Genomic DNA, 17,344 nt, shown 5'->3' with positions numbered 1-17,344 from the left:
TTCCAACACTGCATGTAATAAAAATGAAGAATACCCCCCGCCCCCTGCCCTCTGCAGATTCGTTTTTCTCGGGTCCCACTGGTACTTTCGTTTAAAACTAAGTTTAAAAATAAAGAAATCAGCAAACCACACTCATTTGCCAAGTGTGCTTTTTTTTCCTTCCTTCACAAACCTAAATCATACCTGGCAGAATTCATGCTGTTCTTGTTTACCTGTTCCTCTAAGAATATGAATCCATTTCCCTCTAGCCTGGGTTTTAGGTACATTGTTTAGCCAAGCCTTTACCTCCCTCTTCTGTTAAAAAGAGGAAAACATACAGCAAACTCAAGTTCTATATCTGTGAAAATGTTAAGAGGAAACTACCCTAGGATGTTTACACAAGCTGTGTAAAGTGGCTTTAAAGAGGCTCTCGTATTCCAGTATTACCCATACTACATTCGAATTAATACTTCCCAGAAAAAGTAAACTTTAAATAAGATCCAATCAGGATCAACTGCACACCCACCTGAGTAGCTGAACAAAATCAATGGAGCAATTCTTTGGTCATCGGACTAAAAGATTCAAGATTGACTTTTTCCCCCTTTTAGTAAAATATGAAACTCCCTGGTAACCTGAAGTATTATTGGGTCCTGTATCTTGCAAGGATTTATGCGCAATTTATCTAAAAACTGCCTTTCAACAGCTACACGAATGGCTGAAATTGCTTGATCTCGCCAGGCAAAGAGTTTTGTTTTTTTTTTTTTTTTTTTTGCGTTCCACACAAACTTTATTTACACAATCCATGTGAGATTTCTGAACCCGTGCCAAAAGAGGCAAGATAAGGCCTTTTCTCTCAGGCCTGTTACTGAAATGTAAATTAACACAAATGCAAATCAAACTTACTCACTGTTGACAAATCTTAGTCCCTATTTTAGTATAATCATCACATGAGGGAAAAAAAAAACTTTTCCTAAGATGCTCCGCCTCAAAGGGCAGTGGGTGTCAGCATGCCCCTCAGAGGTGCTGTACCACCCTGGAAAAAATGCCTTCGGGCTCCTTCCCGTCCCCCAAGGCAGCAGCAAATCCTTCCTGTCTCCTCCTTTTGGCCAAAGCAGCCAAAGATTTAAAAGTCTTTGGTTCGTAGATGGCTAGATCTGCAAGTACTTTCCTGTTGAGCTCCACCTGGCACTTAATCAAGTTGAGGATGAATGCTGGGTACTTCAGGCCGTGTTCCTGGGAAGCAGCTGTAACTCGACTGATCCAGAGCATCCGCAGGTTCCTCTTCTTCAACCTGCGGGCTCGGGTGCACTGCACGAACGCTCGCGTCACAGCCCTGACTGCCAGCCGGTAGCACCGATTCTTCCTCCCCCGGAAGTGCCGCGCGTGCTTCAGCACCTCCTGGACCCGCCAGTAGCGGTCGGTGACGCGGTTCCGCAGCCACAGCTGCGCCGTGAGGAAGACCATGGCGCCCGCAGCCCGCGCCTCTGCTCACCAAGGTGAGCGTCGCGCCACCGCCGCCACCCCCCACCCAGCAATTCCGGGTCAGCTCCTCCCTCCCCCAGGGGAACTTCCTGGGGGAGGTCACTCGGCAAAGAGTTTTTAAAAACATTAACCTCAGAAACAGAATATATGTCTGTCTCGTGCGAAGTACCAGAGTTTTCAATCATGAAATTAAATATTCCTTTGCAAACTCAGCTATATCCTAAAACAGCCAATGATAACCTCTTGCAATACTCAGCATTCTGTGGAGAATTGAGTTTCTAAAGGGCCGTATACTGTCCTGAACGTAATGGGAGATTCCTTTAAGGGAGTTTTTCCTTCTGAGGAAAACAGCTGTACACCGTGGACTACTGAAAAGCCCCGCTGGGCCTGTCTTATTTATGAGATGTTTCCACAGCGGGGTCTTCTGTGTTTACATGGCGCTGCTCCTCTTAGTGAGGGTGACCACTACCGAGCCTTGGATTAGGCTCTCAGCGTATATACACACACTGCCAACCGGGCACCATGACCCTCACTTCTCAGCGGAGGAAACAGTGTTAAAAGGAACTTACCCGAGGTGGCGAAGCTCGGGGAGAAGCGGAGCTGGGATGCAGTCCCAGCAGTGAAACCGCGAGGCCCGTGCTCTCCAAGGCAAACTCCGCCCAACCCCCCACCCCCACTGCCTCTTTGAAAACCTCCTCCTTACCTGGTAGGCAGGCACACCTGAGACCAGTAGTTCCCTGGGGATAAGAATCACCCGGGAAGCTTGTTCACTCTACCTTCCCAAAGCCCCTTCCCTGGAGATTCTGACTCAGCGGTTCCAAGCTGGACCCAGAAATTGTCTTTTGAACAAATGATCCAGGTGATTCTTATCATCAGAGGACTGTGGGAACGGTCTTAGATCAGGGGTGGCCGGGGCCAGGGAATATCTTTGGCTTTGTGGGCCATTAGGTCTCTGTCACAACTACTCGACGCAAAAGGAGCCAGAGAAAATTCATGAATGAACTGGCCTGGCTGTGGTCCAATCATTTATTTACAAAAACAGGCGGCTGGCTACAGTTTGCTGACCCTTCTCTTAGACCATTCATCATACCATTAAAAAAGAGACATTAATGCCTGCTATTTGTCACCTCACTAAGGCTATGTCTCAATCAGGCAATTGACCCAATGAAAATCCTCCCAACACCATGAAACATCACTCTCATCAAGAGGATAAAGTCAAGGTTGTGTCTGCCCTCCCTCAAGCAAGAACAGATGGAATTTACATGAGAGGATGCAGTCTAAGCCAGAGAGTAGAAGCACACTGTATCTTAATGTACAAGACACACTGTATTTTAAAGGACAAGCACACTGTATTTTAAAGGACAAGAATGAAGTGGTAACTATAAGATGCTGGCGGAGATTGTGGCGGGTTTTCTTTATGCAGTGGATTTTCTAGGGCCCCCAAAACTCTTCCTGCATCCTGGGAATTACTAGCTCAGACCACCATATCATTTTTCCCGGTACCTATTGTTATATTCTTTTTTTTACTCCCTCATGAGGATGATTGATGCTCAGCTGAATTCAGAGGAGCGTTTGATTTGCCTGCCATCCTCCGGGAATACCCCTGCTAAATGCAGGAAAAATCACTCAACATCAAAGATCATTCAGCCACGGATGTGAGAGCGACTGTCACCTTATAAAGCTTACAATAGCCAGCGTCCTCTTACAATTTTCCCCAGCGCAAGCTACAGAGGTGGGGAGGGTTGGATGGAGCACGGGTTAATACAGTGGAATTTCCTTTGGCACCAGCTTCAAGCAGTCTTTTAACAGAGATGTTTAATTGATCTTTATTGAGCAGAACCTTCCCTTCTGCTTAGAAAAGAAATGATCACTTTTCCCTCGGGTTCTATCTGGAGAAGTTAATAGCCCCAGTTTTCTCTTACAGCAGAGATACTTAGTGACTGGGAGACTATCATAAGTAGAGTTTATTGTCCAAAATACAAACCCAGTTCTAATCAACCTGCACAGTGAGATTGCCTTGCTTGTATCTGTTGATACCTGGAGGAGCTTCTCCCAACTGACGAGCGCATTGTTCTTTCCACTCAGGCTCTGCTGTCCAGTTAACAAATTGGATAGCGAGGTAATCTATAGGCCTTTGCCAAAGACCGCTGAGGATGCCCTAATGTGTATCAATTTGATCCTCACATGCAGTAGCTCCCAGATGAGGCCCGAGAGCGGAGCCATAATCATTTGCGTACACGGTGCAGGAATATTTTGCAGGTGTGAAGACGATCATTGCAATACTTCCAGGATACAGAGACACTTCCGGGATTCAGTACAAAGACAGCCGTTACTGCTTGGCAGCTATGAAGAGTGATGGAAAAACAAACAAACAAAAGTAATACTTACAGAGTTCCTTTAGCTCTTTTATAAAGGGCTTTATTGATATTAGCGTTACTTTTTGAAATAACTTCCAAACACAACAAGCAGGTATTAATATTTCCGTTTTAGAGCTAGGAAATTTTGTATTAAATGTTCTGACTGCTGTGCTCCTTGAGGACTAGATTTAGCAGTAAACTAGAGGCTAGGACTTGCTGCTACAGTAAACTCTTACTATTTGGGAATTTGTTCTAGAGATACGAATTTCCTGGGTCTTTTTCTTTGTCCTCTCCTCCTTCTGGCTGCCGGCTTTCCCCACCTGCCACCTGCCACGCCCTCCCCAGCCCTCCAAGTTGCCATCCTGGCATGGCAGGCACCGTGACCATGATTTCTGAACCACATTTTGGAACCTGTAGTATGAAAAATACCAGTGTTCTTAGGTGGACAAGAGGACAGAATTTTTGAAACCATGATTGTCCACAAAAATCGGAGATATGTGATCACTTTTCTAGTGTCGCTCTAGCATATTCTCCAATGACGAGCAAAGGAAGGTGTGGAAGGGAAGCACCTACCATTTACTGACACAGTTAATAGGAATATACTCAAGGCAGGTGTAAGGCCCGGGCCTGAGGTCTTCCCGAGAATGTGAGAGGGAAGGAGGAGGGAGGCTTTATACCTGAGATATTGGATTCCTTTTTTCCCCCCATGTTACTGAGATATAATTGTCATATAATTTTATATTAATTTCAGGTGTACAACATAGTAATTTGATATGTGTATAAATTGCAAAATAATTTCCACAATAAGTTTAGTTAACATTTACCGCCTCACATAGTTACAATTTTTTTCTTGTGATGAGAACTTTTAAGATCTATACTCTTAGCAACTTTCAAATTAAAAAACAGTATTGTTCGGTGCTTTGTGTCCACCTAGAGGGGTGGGATAGGGAGGGTGGGAGGGAGATGCAAGAGGGAGGAGATATGGGGATATAGGTATATGTATAGCTGATTCACTTTGTTATACAGCAGAAACTAACACACCATTGTAAAGCAATTATACTCCAATAAAGATGTTTAAAAAAAAAAGAAAACAGTATTTTTAACTATAGTCATCACGATGTACATTACATCCCCAGGAGTTGTTTCTCTTATAACTGCAAGTTTGTACCTTTTGACCACCTTTCCCATCCCCCCTACTCCCACCTCTGGCAACCACTGAACTGTTCTCTGTTTCTATAAGCTCAGTTTTCTTCGATTCGTATACGTGAGATCATACAGTATTTGTCTTTCTCTAATTTCACTTAGAGTAATGGCCTCAAGGTCTGTCCTGGCTTTTTTTTGCATCTGGTATCACAGTTAAACATGGTTAGAACCATGTTGGTGTTGTTACCAGGTCCTTGTCAGGTGTCATGGGCTGAGTTGTGTCCACCACGGAATTCACAGGATGAAGCCCTAAACCCCAGTACCTCAGCATGTGACTGTATTGGGAGATCAGGCCTTTAAAGAGTAATTAAGTTAAAATGAGGCCATTAGGGTGGATCCCAGTCCAATCTGACTGGTGTCCTTATAAGGAATGCAGATTAGACACACAGAGAGACACCAGGCCTGCCCAGAGGGTGAAAGCCCTGTGAGGACACAGGGAGAAGGCGGCGCTCTGCAAGCCAAGGAGAGAGGCTGGAGCAGGCTCTTCCCTCAGGAGCCTCAGAGGAAACCAACCCTGCTGACAACTTGACCTTGGACTTCCAGCCTCCAGAACGGTGAGAAATAAATTTCTGTTGTTTAAGCTACCCAGACTGTGGTGTTTTGTTATGACAGCCCTAGCAAACTCATACAGATACCAAAAATTAACGTGGAATGAGGCCTGGAACACCTACCGCTTACATGTTGTTTGCTACATGCCAAATACATGCCAAATACTAACTCGATCCTCACCATAGCCCTATGAAGTGGGCACTATTGTTCTCACCCCCATCTTACAGACAAGAAAACTGAGGCACAGAGATGTTCAGTGAATTGCCTAAGGCCATACATCTGACATGTGGAAAAGCTGGAATTTGAACCCAGTCACCAGTCTCGGAGTTCACTGTTTTGTCTCAATTTTCTACCTGTTATCCCCCAACTGATCATCCACAAACCTTCCAAAACTGGTTCAGGAGGCAGCGTGGAAAGCAAACCTGAGGATACTGTGCCCCACTCTTGAGAGGCAAGGACTCACAACCTGGGAAGCTTAGGAGGGACAAGGAAAGCTGGTTCATCTCAGAGGCCCATGGATGGAAGGAAGAGACACCTGGGCCTGGTGAACCGAGGGCCTGGAGGCAGGAAGGCTTTTCCCATGTTGGCTGTCACCCTGATCCACAGCTCTGCCATCAGGTAGCCTTGGGTTCCTCCAGGCACACTGGCCCTATGAGTACATGATGTACTACAGGCTGCTGGAGCATATTGGATGCAGAGTCAGAAATGGTTCACTCCCTCTCCAGCTGTCATTTCTCCAGAACAAGCAGGGAAAAGATACCAGAGACAGGGAGGTTCACCTTCATCCTCTAGACCCGGGTTTCTCAGCCCCGGCTCTAGTGACATTTTGAGCTAGGCAATGTGTGACTTTGTTTCTTTGTTGTGTGTGACTGCCATGTGCGCTGTAGGATGTTTAGCAGCATCCCTGTCCTTACCTACTAGATGCCAGTAACACATCAGCTACTTGTGACAACCAAAAGTGCCTCCAGATATTGCCAAATATCCCCCAGGGGACAAAATCACTCCCATTGAGAAGCACTTCTCTAAGAGAAACAGAAAAAGGTACTTCCTCAAGACACCATTTCCATCTGTCAGAAGGCTGTCATAATAATATATGCAAACGTTCTACATTTATGGTGCTGTACAGTGCACAACCTGCCCAACTGCCCATGGTCATCCACCTCCTCCCTCCCTCTCCTCAAGCTTCACAGGAAAATGAGGCTAATCTGCCCTACACTTTATTGTTCCTTTCTACTTTCCCATATTTCTGAGATACTATAAGGAACCCGAGGGCTTCCTGGTCTAAACTTGGGATTCAGTTCGGGATTGACCTTTCTCCACCCTGAGGTAAGGATTAAGAAAATAAAACCTGTGCTGATCCTTCTGATTTTCTAGTTCAGCCATTAATGTGACAGGCATGAGGTGCTGATAAAGTGGCCAATTTATTCAATCCCTTTAATGGAGAGAAAAAGTTTAAACTTTTATTGGTTTAGCTTGCCCCAAAAGCAACTATCAAATGTTGGCAGGATACAATGAAGGCTTACCTTGTTAACATAGTTAAGTCTCTCTCTCTCAGAACTAGCCCATTTAGCTCCAGGTTCCTTAGCGCACCCGACGCACTCACACAGCATTTAAGAGCTTTACACAACTGGAAGGTCACATCTTTATTTCTTATCGCAGGAACACGACTTCTGTAAACTTTATTTCTGTCACAACCTAAAGCAAAATTATTGTAAAATGAGTGATTTAAACCATACATTTTATCATCATTAAAAAGCACCTTTAAAAAAAAAAAAAAAAGCATCTGCTCTGTGCTAAGGATAAGAAACGACTCCTGCCCTTAAAGCCTGCATTAAGGAGGGACGTGAAAATTTGAATCACATGAGATAAAGAAGCATAACCTTTATGCACAGAGGTTCCTTGGAGGCAAAATGTTATATCTAAGTGACAGCTTCATGATAACCCTGAAGCAGAATCTAAAAAGCTGAGGCTATGCAGAGGTGGAGTAGGAGGTGCATTAACTGCAGAGGGAGCACCTGTGCAAAGACACTCAAGCCTGACACCTGCTGGGCACTGTAAATACTGCAGGTGGGGATGACTAAAGGCCAGGGGTCCAAATGTGAGAACAGACAGAAAGGAAAATAGAGATGTTGGCGGAAGCAAGCCTGGGAGACAGCATGGCTTGTATCCCACAGGTGATGAGGCCTGGGGTTACCACTGGCTAAGTAAGGGTGCCTCCGCTGATTAGAAAAAGGTGCCCCGCTGCTGAAGGACCGATTAGATAAAGGGAGTGATCCCAAAAAGCTCCCCTTCCTCAGGGCCAAAGAGCCCCAGGAGGCTTGGCCGAGCACAGTTCAGACTACACGCCTCTGTGCAGAGCACACGCTGGGCGGCTAGTATGCACTAACTCTGTGTGGGCAAGCCATTAGCAGCATTATTTTAAGCGTATCTTTTTATGTTAGAAGATCACTCAACCCGAGTAGGCAGATGAACTTAGAGGAACTGAGCCCAGGGGCCGCGAAACCACCCAGGAGCTTCTGCCATAGTCCGGGCAAAATGTAATATGGATGAAGAAGCAAATTGAGGAGGAGGCCAAAATCTACGAGCTAGACCCACTGGATTGAAGACATAAAGTTCACTGAAGGAACTCTGAAGAGAACAGGCTCTGCAATAAACTTTTCTTACATTCAATGTAAAATATTAGGCAAAATTAAGTACAGTGGCCTTTAAGGTCCTTTCAGCTCTAATTTCTTTTGATTTCTAACTTATTACTCTGGTTAAGTAAAGTCCCTTCAGAGGTACAGAACAGTTCCTACACCTGCATTGGATGCAAAGAATAATCTGACTTCTCTTCACCAGGGGATGAGTTGAACTGTCCTTGCAGAAGAGATAACAGATGGTGTGAACCCCAGATCCTAGAAGAAGGCCAGGCACACGATAAGTATTCAGCTTTTTGAAAACAAATGAACAATCATTTCCTCTCCTAGATCTTCACACCCTTCCTCTGCTGGCTACTTTCTTTCAGCTTATAAACATCCTCAAGTATACCCACTTAAAAAACTCTCAGACCTATGATTCTTTGGATCTTCTTGTGGGTAACTTAAGTCTCTCCCATGCCTTCAAACTCTTAGAGGAAAACATAGGCAGAACACTCTATGACATAAATCACAGCAAGATCCTTTTTGACCCAGCTCCTAGAGAAATGGAAATAAAAACACAAATAAACAAATGGGACCTAATGAAACTTCAAAGCTTTTGCACAGCAAAGGAAACCATAAACAAGACCAAAAGACAACCCTCAGAATGGGAGAAAATATTTGCAAATCAAGCAACTGACAAAGGATTAATCTCCAAGATTTACAAGCAGCTCATGCAGCTTAATAACAAAAAAACAAACAACCCAATCCAAAGATGGGCAGAAGACCTAAATAGACATTTCTCCAAAGAAGATATACAGATTGCCAACAGACACATGAAAGAATGCTCAACATCATTAATCATTAGAGAAATGCAAATCAAAACTACAATGAGATATCATCTCACACCAGTCAGAATGGCCATCATGAAAATATCTAGAAACAATAAATGCTGGAGAGGATGTGGAGAAAAGGGAACGCTCTTGCACTGTTGGTGGGAATGTAAATTAATACAGCCACTATGGAGAACAGTATGGAGGTTCCTTAAAAAACTAAAAATAGGACTACCATACGACCCAGCAATCCCACTACTGGGCATATACCCTGAGAAAACCATAATTCAAAAAGAGTCATGTACCAAAATGTTCATTGCAGCTCTATTTACAATAGGCAGGACATGGAAGCAACCTAAGTGTCCATCATCGGATGAATGGATAAAGAAGATGTGGCATATATATACAATGGAATATTACTCAGCCATAAAAAGAAATGAAATGGAGGTATTTGTAGTGAGGTGGATGGAGTTAGAGTCTGTCATACTGAGTGAAGTAAGTCAGAAAGAGAAAAACAAATACAGTATGCTAACACATATATATGGAATCTAAGGGAAAAAAAAAAAAAGGTCATGAAGAACCTAGTGGCAAGACGGGAATAAAGACACAGACCTACTAGAGAATGGACTTGAGGATATGGGGAGAGGGAAGGGTAAGATGTGACAGGGTGAGAGAGTGGCATGGACATATATACACTACCAAATGTAAAATAGATAGCTAGTGGGAAGCAGCCGCATAGCACAGGGAGATCAGCTCGGTGCTTTGTAAACACCTGGAGGCGGGGGATAGGGAGGGTGGGAGGGAGGGAGATACAAGAGGGAAGAGATATGGGAACATATGTATATGTATAACTGATTCACTTTGTTATAAAGCAGAAACTAACACACCATTGTAAAGCAATTATACTTCAATAAAGATGTTTAAAAAAAAAATGTTGACCCTGATTTATCTAAGTAGTGGCAGTTCATTTAAATTTTATGTTTTTCTTTGTAGTTTTTCCCCTTTTCCCCCAACATCTTGGAATAAGAAGTTTCACAGTAAAAAAAAAGTTGTTGCTAAAAATCAGGTTAACTCAAATGCCTATTGTGCTACTGTGAGTCATTTAAATTCATCAGTACTCTTAGAAAACTTTTAATAACAAGAGATATGTGTTCCAGGAGGACAGTTACCATTAGAATATTTACCTCATTTGGAGAAGATCATCCAATAGAAATCCCCTCAACCTTACTGAAATAAATGCACTAGAAAAGTTTAGTCACTAAAAGACATGCCTTGAAAACATTAAAGCATTTACAACTTAAACTGCTGCAGTTGAATATAATTCCAAAGATACTCAAATTTTAGAAATGTAAGGCTAGCATGATATCACCTGACCAGAGTAAAAACAATGGTTTCCTCCTTGGCTCTTGCATCAGATGTCAATTCCCACCCTTGCCCCACTTCCACCTGCTCTATTTTTTAATCACACTGGTGGATCTCAAAATATTTCCCTATGAAAATAAAAGGTATAGAAAATTATCGTTGGTTTTTGATACGATAATTTAATAGGGCTATCTGGATTAGGCTGAAGATGATCTTAAAATAAAGAAAAAATATTGCTAGGTAATACCATTAAAGGAGAAAACTAGGAGATATGATTAAATTACTGAGGGATTATTTTCAAGTCTTTAAGACACTGTAGGAAAACAGATGAAGTTTTCCAATTAATTATATCTATTCATTAGCACAGGTTCGGCATCACTTCAAATTTCTGTTGGGAAAGCAGCTCCAGTTGCTATATACAATACAAAAAAACATTTAAAAAGCATCTTAGTCACACTGACCTCTTCTTGATTAGTCCTAATATATCAGATTTTAATATGTGCAAAGTCTTCCCAATAAAATGGGTAAGTTGTGATGTATTAAAAGGAATACAATGCATCTTTTTCTAAAACAAGAAAACGAATTATACATATGTGTATATATACACACCCACATATATATATTAAATTATACACACACATACACCATACACACAAGCAGAGAACCCCAAATTAGATAGAACTGGCCAATAAAGTAGATTATATCTCCCTGGAAGTCACAGAAATGCAAAATAAGACAATGCTATTAATTAAGTAGAAAACTGGAACACAAAATTACATATAAAATTATATAATTATATGTTAAGTTTTGTGTGCACTTGCGTGTGTCAAAAACCAAATGAAACATACTAACATATTAACTGGTTGGTGTTACGGATGTTTAGAGATTAATGTTTTTTCATTTGAAAATTTCCTCATAGAAAATGGTCGTGTATTATTGATTGTGTATTATTTTTATAAGAAGAATTTACTTCGAATTTCTAAAAAGGAATAACAGATATATGCTTGCATAAAATGTCAACAGAGTCTATTCTAATTCTGAAACAAGCTGAAAAAATATTTTCTCAAGACATTCGGCAAGTATCACCTAAAATTAAATAGACAAGTCATCTAACTTTGTGTTCAGCTTGGCTTTCTTCATCTTCTGTAATAACCACATTTGTGGAACAAATTCCTATCAAAGGTTCAGACCTAAACAAAAACTACTGAGTAAAAACACATCTGTTTTGGCTTTTTCTCCGAAGAGTTCCCAGTATTTGTTAAAATTGAGATCTTTATATTAAACTACACGCACAAATAAACCCTACCAGGACCAAATGTTACAAAACACAGCATGAGGCAAAGCAAATATATTTCACGACAATAAACTAGGTACCTTCAGGAACAACTTCATTTCTTTTAAGCCATCGCGATAAAACTGCCAATAAAATCATGTCCAGCTTTTTATTCTACAATGTTTTGAATTTCCCTAAAAACATCAAAATATTTCCTATTTCCTCAGTTAATAACCATTTCTATATTCTGACATGGCACTTTATGTGGGCAGTAAAGAAATATTAAAGCAAGCAGAAGAGTGATTAAAAGCAGTGACTAATGTCGGAGAGAGCTGGGTCTGAATCTTCAGTCCTGACTCCTAATTTTATGGTCATTAGAAATTCCTTAACTCCCCCTGAACATTACCTTTCTCACACATAAAATGACAGTAGTAATACTACACCATAGAATTGGAAGGTTAAGTCAGATCACGTATATATAACTCTTAAATTACTATATTAATTATATTAAGCAAGCAAAACTATGCTAACTAAAAGAAAACAGCCAATGGTATTGATTCCCAAGGAAATGGAGGGAAGTAATGAAGGAATCCTTCAGCCTTTGAATAATAGTCAAGTTTTTCTGTTTGTTTAACCTATTTCCATCTGAATAAGTCAAAGGCGAAAAAGAAATCAATCATGAAGTCCAGTCTGGAGATAATTCAAGAAATCAAGAGATTATATTACAACTAAGTCATGCAACTCAGGTGGAATCAGTAAATAGATTTTAAAACAAACTGGGTCTGGGTATATAAGTAGGAAAACAATACTGTTGCATAGGTCTCTTGGGTCTTTGCTGAGGTCCACAAATTCTCACAACTTCCGGTGACTAAACAAGTGCCTATCACTTCCCTAAGGAAAGAGAAATAAAAGCAATAGGAATAATTAAACTTGGTCCATGACCAAAGGTAGAGTAACAATCTCTAGAAAAGAAGCTTACTGGTCAATACTCTTCAACCTCAAATTTGATTTCTCACTGAGATACCAAGAAAAGTGTTTGAGTTTGGCAATCCCAAGAAACTGACATTTTCAAGTCAATTATGATACAGTTTGGACCTTACCAAGTTTCTAAATGTACATGTTGTAAAAAAAAAAAAAAAAAAAAAAAAAAAAAAAAAAGGCATACCACAGAAATAGATGTGGGTAGTGGCAAATCGCTATGTTAGAACACTGAACCTGATTCAATTTCAGCCAGATACTTTATATTCTGCTCAAATTCAGTCTGTCTCAGATATTTACTGAGAATAACATTAAATTAACACCAGGTTGGGGGTGAAGGGTTTAGCCTTACTGACCCATACAATAACTGGTCTTGAGAACACTAGGAACACTGTTGATTCTGTACCCCTTATACTCATTGAAAGAAACCAACATTTCCAGGGAAGTCAAGACCAATTTGTCTTGCCAGATGCTTAGAACAAGGAATTACAAAAGGACAGTTTAGAATATACTCCACCTTCCTGGGTCATGTGTTGCTGTCATCAAAGGAAAAATTCTTTTTTTCCTCTTTTGGAGGAGAGGGGGTGAACAGGTGGTGGTTGTTTACCTGAATACAGAATAGACTAGTATGAATAAAATAGAATGAAAAGATGGTTGAGAAAATACATAAGTAGAAAAGTCTGAGCTGGAAGTTTCTGGTCCCTTTCTTTCCGATCAGCCTGTACTTTGGTCCTAATGTATATGACAGTGCCCCAAAATGCTTAGTCTACATTCATCAGGATTATGTGCATGTTGCATCTAGAGCACTTAGAGCAAAATTTTTCTTCAAAGAATTTTACCTTTAGGTTGAAAAGAAATATGTTCCTTGTAACATGGTATAGAAAAATATTCCACAAATGGGACGTCCCTGGTGGTGCAGTGGTTAAGAATCCACCTGCCAATGCAGGGGACACGGGTTCGAGCCCTGGTCCAGGAAGATCCCACATGCTGCGGAGCAACTAAGGTCGTGCACCACAACTACTGAGCCTGCGTTCTAGAGCCCACGAGCCACAACTACTGAGCCCAGGTGCCACAACTACTGAAGCCCATGCGCCTAGAGCCCGTACTCCACAACAAGAGAAGCCACCGCAGTGAGAAGTCCGTGCATCACAAGGAAGAGTAGCCCCCGCTCGCCACAACTAGAGAAAGCCCGCGCACAGCAACAAAGACCCAACGCAGCCAAAAATAAATACATAAAATAAATTTATTTTTAAAAAAATTCCACAAAATAAATCTGATCATCAGCGGAATAAAATTTCTGTGCTGCCTATTTTATGCCAAGGGCTATTCTAAGTACTGTAAACAAACGTAAACAAACACAACCTTTGGACCAGAAACCAGGTTCTTCAAACGACACTTGAAAACCTGAGATCCTTTAGGCATCCCATAAAATTTGTTTCTTTAACCCAAATTTCACAAAAAGGCAAAAATAATCATATTCAATCTGAGTAATTTAACCATGAGAAAAGTGCCCAACGCAGAGAAGGTTATACCTAAATATTTGTTTAGTGAATAAAAGACACAAGAGGTGAACTGCTACAGCTGGCCAAGACTAGAGCAAGAACAGTTATCAGAAATATACAGGTTAAAGAATTTCTCTAGTCAGAAAAAAAAAAAAAAGCTAGATATTTTTAAATGTCTGAATGTTTGTTTCGCGGGGTTAGAAGGCAACATAAGGAGAAGTGGTTCAGTACCCTGGATAGCTCCAGGGAGGCACAGTTTCTCAAGTCCCAGATCTACTTAGTTGCTGGTGTCTTCCAGCTGCAATTTCCCTGTTAAAGGGCTCTGTCATTTTTAAGCCAGATTCATGCCCCATAAAAACAGAGTAGACTCCTCAACCCCATCCTCACCCCGAAACACATGGAACAAATACGCACACAGAGAAGTCTAGCCTGTTCGTTAAAAACAGTATCTTCTGTCCTGACCAGGGAATAAACCTGTCACTTTAGAAAACTGATCCAGGAAGTCTTATCTCTTGCTGTGTGACAGCTGATCCTGAGAGGGCTCACCGCCCAGATCTAGAGTAAGGGTTTACCCACGGGATCGATAAAGTAGCTATCTTCGAGTTGAAGTAAAACGTATTACCACACCATAATTCAGTGTTATAAACTCAAATCAATAAATCTCTTTCTGAAGAAGACTCTACCGGAAGCATAGTACCTCTCCATAACATTCACATAAGTGAAGCAACTTACCCATGAGCTATGACTACAAAGTCGTGGTAATGATTATAAAGTAACAAGAACTGTAAAGTAAAATGACACCATTTCATATCTCAAAACTATACAGAGCTAAAGTAAAATACTGACAAACAAAAGAGCCTCATCTTTACTATTCGACTTATTTTGCTTACCTACTGAGTTCCTAAATCTTTGCTTGTTACTAGACCGCAGCAGTCATCTTATGGTTGGACATTTATTTGCATAGTTTCTCCCATACTAGATTGCAAATTTCTTGATAGGAGGGATCGTGTATCATTCACCATGGCCAATGGTATCCTGGACACAGTAAATGTTCAATAACTGTTTATTGAATTAAACTGAGTTGAAGTAACTCATCTCTGGTTTATGAAACTTCTGTTTTCATAGCGATACGAGTGGGAGCCATCCCAGGACCCAATCATGTCACCGTACAGGAAAAGGAAGAGTTGTTGGTTCTTATAGTAAACGTAACAAAGAGATTTGGGGCATCTGGAAATATTTACCCCATAAAGAATCCTATGAGAGAAAGTGATACAAACCATACCTTCCCTTCTGCTGAGAAATCACAGAAGATTCTACTTATGTCGTATTTTTAAATCCCCAAAGACTGTATTATGAGGGAGAGAAATATAAAAACAATTGAACCCTTGAGGAAAACACAGGTCAAAAGAGATTCCTTTTAAAGAAAGAAAAAGGAGGCAGGGAAGAAAAGCAAAGGGGGAGAGGAGGAGGGAGGGAGGGAAGGAGAAAGGACGAAAAGAAAGATGATGCTGTTAAAAGTGATGCTGGAGAGTAATGAAAGTTATGTCTTGACAGATGGTGAGAAGGTTAGGAAAAGCAGCACCACCCAAAAACTGTACAAGTAGAAAATAAGCTTATTCTTGTTGGTCCATGGATTATATTACACGGAATAGAGGAATGGTGGGTATGTATGTTTGTTCGTTTGTTTGAAGATTACTTGTTGGGCAAATGCTTCCAGGAAATGCTTTGGGAGAGTTCACTTAGCTATCTTGCAACAGACGCTCAACTTCAATAATCTCAAAAACTGCCCAAGTTTTCCAAGGCAAATCCACATTGTATGCTCAGTCTCACCAAATTCATATACGCTGTCCATTTTTATTCTTACGTAAAATTTATCTTACCTGAAATTATCAAGTGTTTTAAAATAGTTATTAAGAGTTTGGAGCACTCATGTTAGAAAATTAAGTGTTACCAAGTGAGGCTCCTTTTTTTTTTTTTTTGAGGCCCCTTTTTAATTCAGGACGTTTTCCATTTTACTGGGAATCAATTCTGTCTGGTGTTTCTAATCCAGCATGTTAAAAAATCATCCTACAAGGCCTCTGATCTTGTTTAAACACTAAAATTTCACAGTACAGATCCAAATTTCCATAAAAGTGACTCTGCTAGTGAATCCATTTCATTGTCCCCTCCATCTGCAAAGAATAGATTTTTCTTTTCTACCTCAAGAACACCTAATCCTTACATTTTAAGAAACAGTACTTGAGTGCTTTTACTGCCAAAAGTCTCATTGTAATATAGCTGGAATATTCCCCTGTGAGTACTAGTTAGTGCTATTGCTTGTTCACACATGCTTTTTTAATTTCAAGTATGATTAGTTATAGGCAAGTCACTGAATATTTAAATTTGGTACAGATAGGTTTTCAAACTACCTGTGAACAGAAGCCTGTAAATTAAGAGGGAGTGTGGGAATATGAAATCTGAGCAGAGCTGTTTAAAATCTGGCTGTTGTACATTATGCTCCCTTCCTTACCTGTAACACCTGCTTTCTGCGGAACCAGAAGTCTGTGTCTCCTGTGGCTTAGGTTTTAGACCGGGGTGAGCGTTGTAACAGCCTCACCATAATGTCTGGCATGTTCCAGACTCCCCTGTGGTTGAGAATATGCGTAAGTTGAGATGGAGCAGGGAACAGCAGAATCTTCAAAGCCGAGAGAGAAGTCCAGAGACCACAGGGAGACCTCAATGCCCATTACAGGCTTAAAGAAAATAAAAATAAAACTCTAGAATAGTATTGACTTGCTAAAACCCAAAATGAACATAAGTATTAAATTTTTACTAAACTGTAAATCAAACCTTAACAAAAACCTAAGTCATCAGTTTAAAAGGAAACCAAACTGTTGTAATTCTAAACCCAGAGGCAGTACTGCGGTGTGAGATAAAATGCGTGAGACCAAAAATTGGCAAGTTCTGGATTCTTTTTCCTATTCTGTTTCTTCTGAAATGTACCACCGAGCATATCACTTAACCCTCCTAGACCCTGGATTTCCATTTTTTCATCTGTAAAACAAAGAATCTGGACTAGAAAATAACTAAACTTGCTTCCAGAAATAAACCGGCATTTCATTCCATTTGAACTCAAATCTGACTTGCACTTGAACAGTTCTAAAAAGAGAGAACACTTTGTGTCTTTTATAAATGTGTTATAAGTTTCCGAAGTTAAACTCTAGTTCCTTAT

At 40.8% G+C, this 17,344-nt stretch overlaps 1 protein-coding gene and 1 pseudogene across 1 annotated transcript; both read right to left on the bottom strand.

The window, feature by feature from the left end:
* The window catches only part of LOC132362771 (ELKS/Rab6-interacting/CAST family member 1-like), a 163,659-nt pseudogene that overhangs the window by 125,052 nt on the left and 21,263 nt on the right, over positions 1–17,344 (bottom strand).
* Positions 727–1,522, bottom strand: LOC132362767 (large ribosomal subunit protein bL20m). Its single transcript, XM_059917745.1, has one exon. It carries the CDS (start codon positions 1,441–1,443, stop codon positions 994–996), a length of 450 nt encoding a protein of 149 aa, XP_059773728.1. The 5' UTR covers positions 1,444–1,522; the 3' UTR covers positions 727–993.

Source organism: Balaenoptera ricei, chromosome 3 (genome assembly GCF_028023285.1).
Source record: "Balaenoptera ricei isolate mBalRic1 chromosome 3, mBalRic1.hap2, whole genome shotgun sequence".
Lineage (NCBI taxonomy): Eukaryota > Metazoa > Chordata > Mammalia > Artiodactyla > Balaenopteridae > Balaenoptera > Balaenoptera ricei.
The sequence above is the reverse complement of the archived record's forward strand: the minus strand, read 5'-3'. Positions and strand labels throughout refer to the sequence as shown.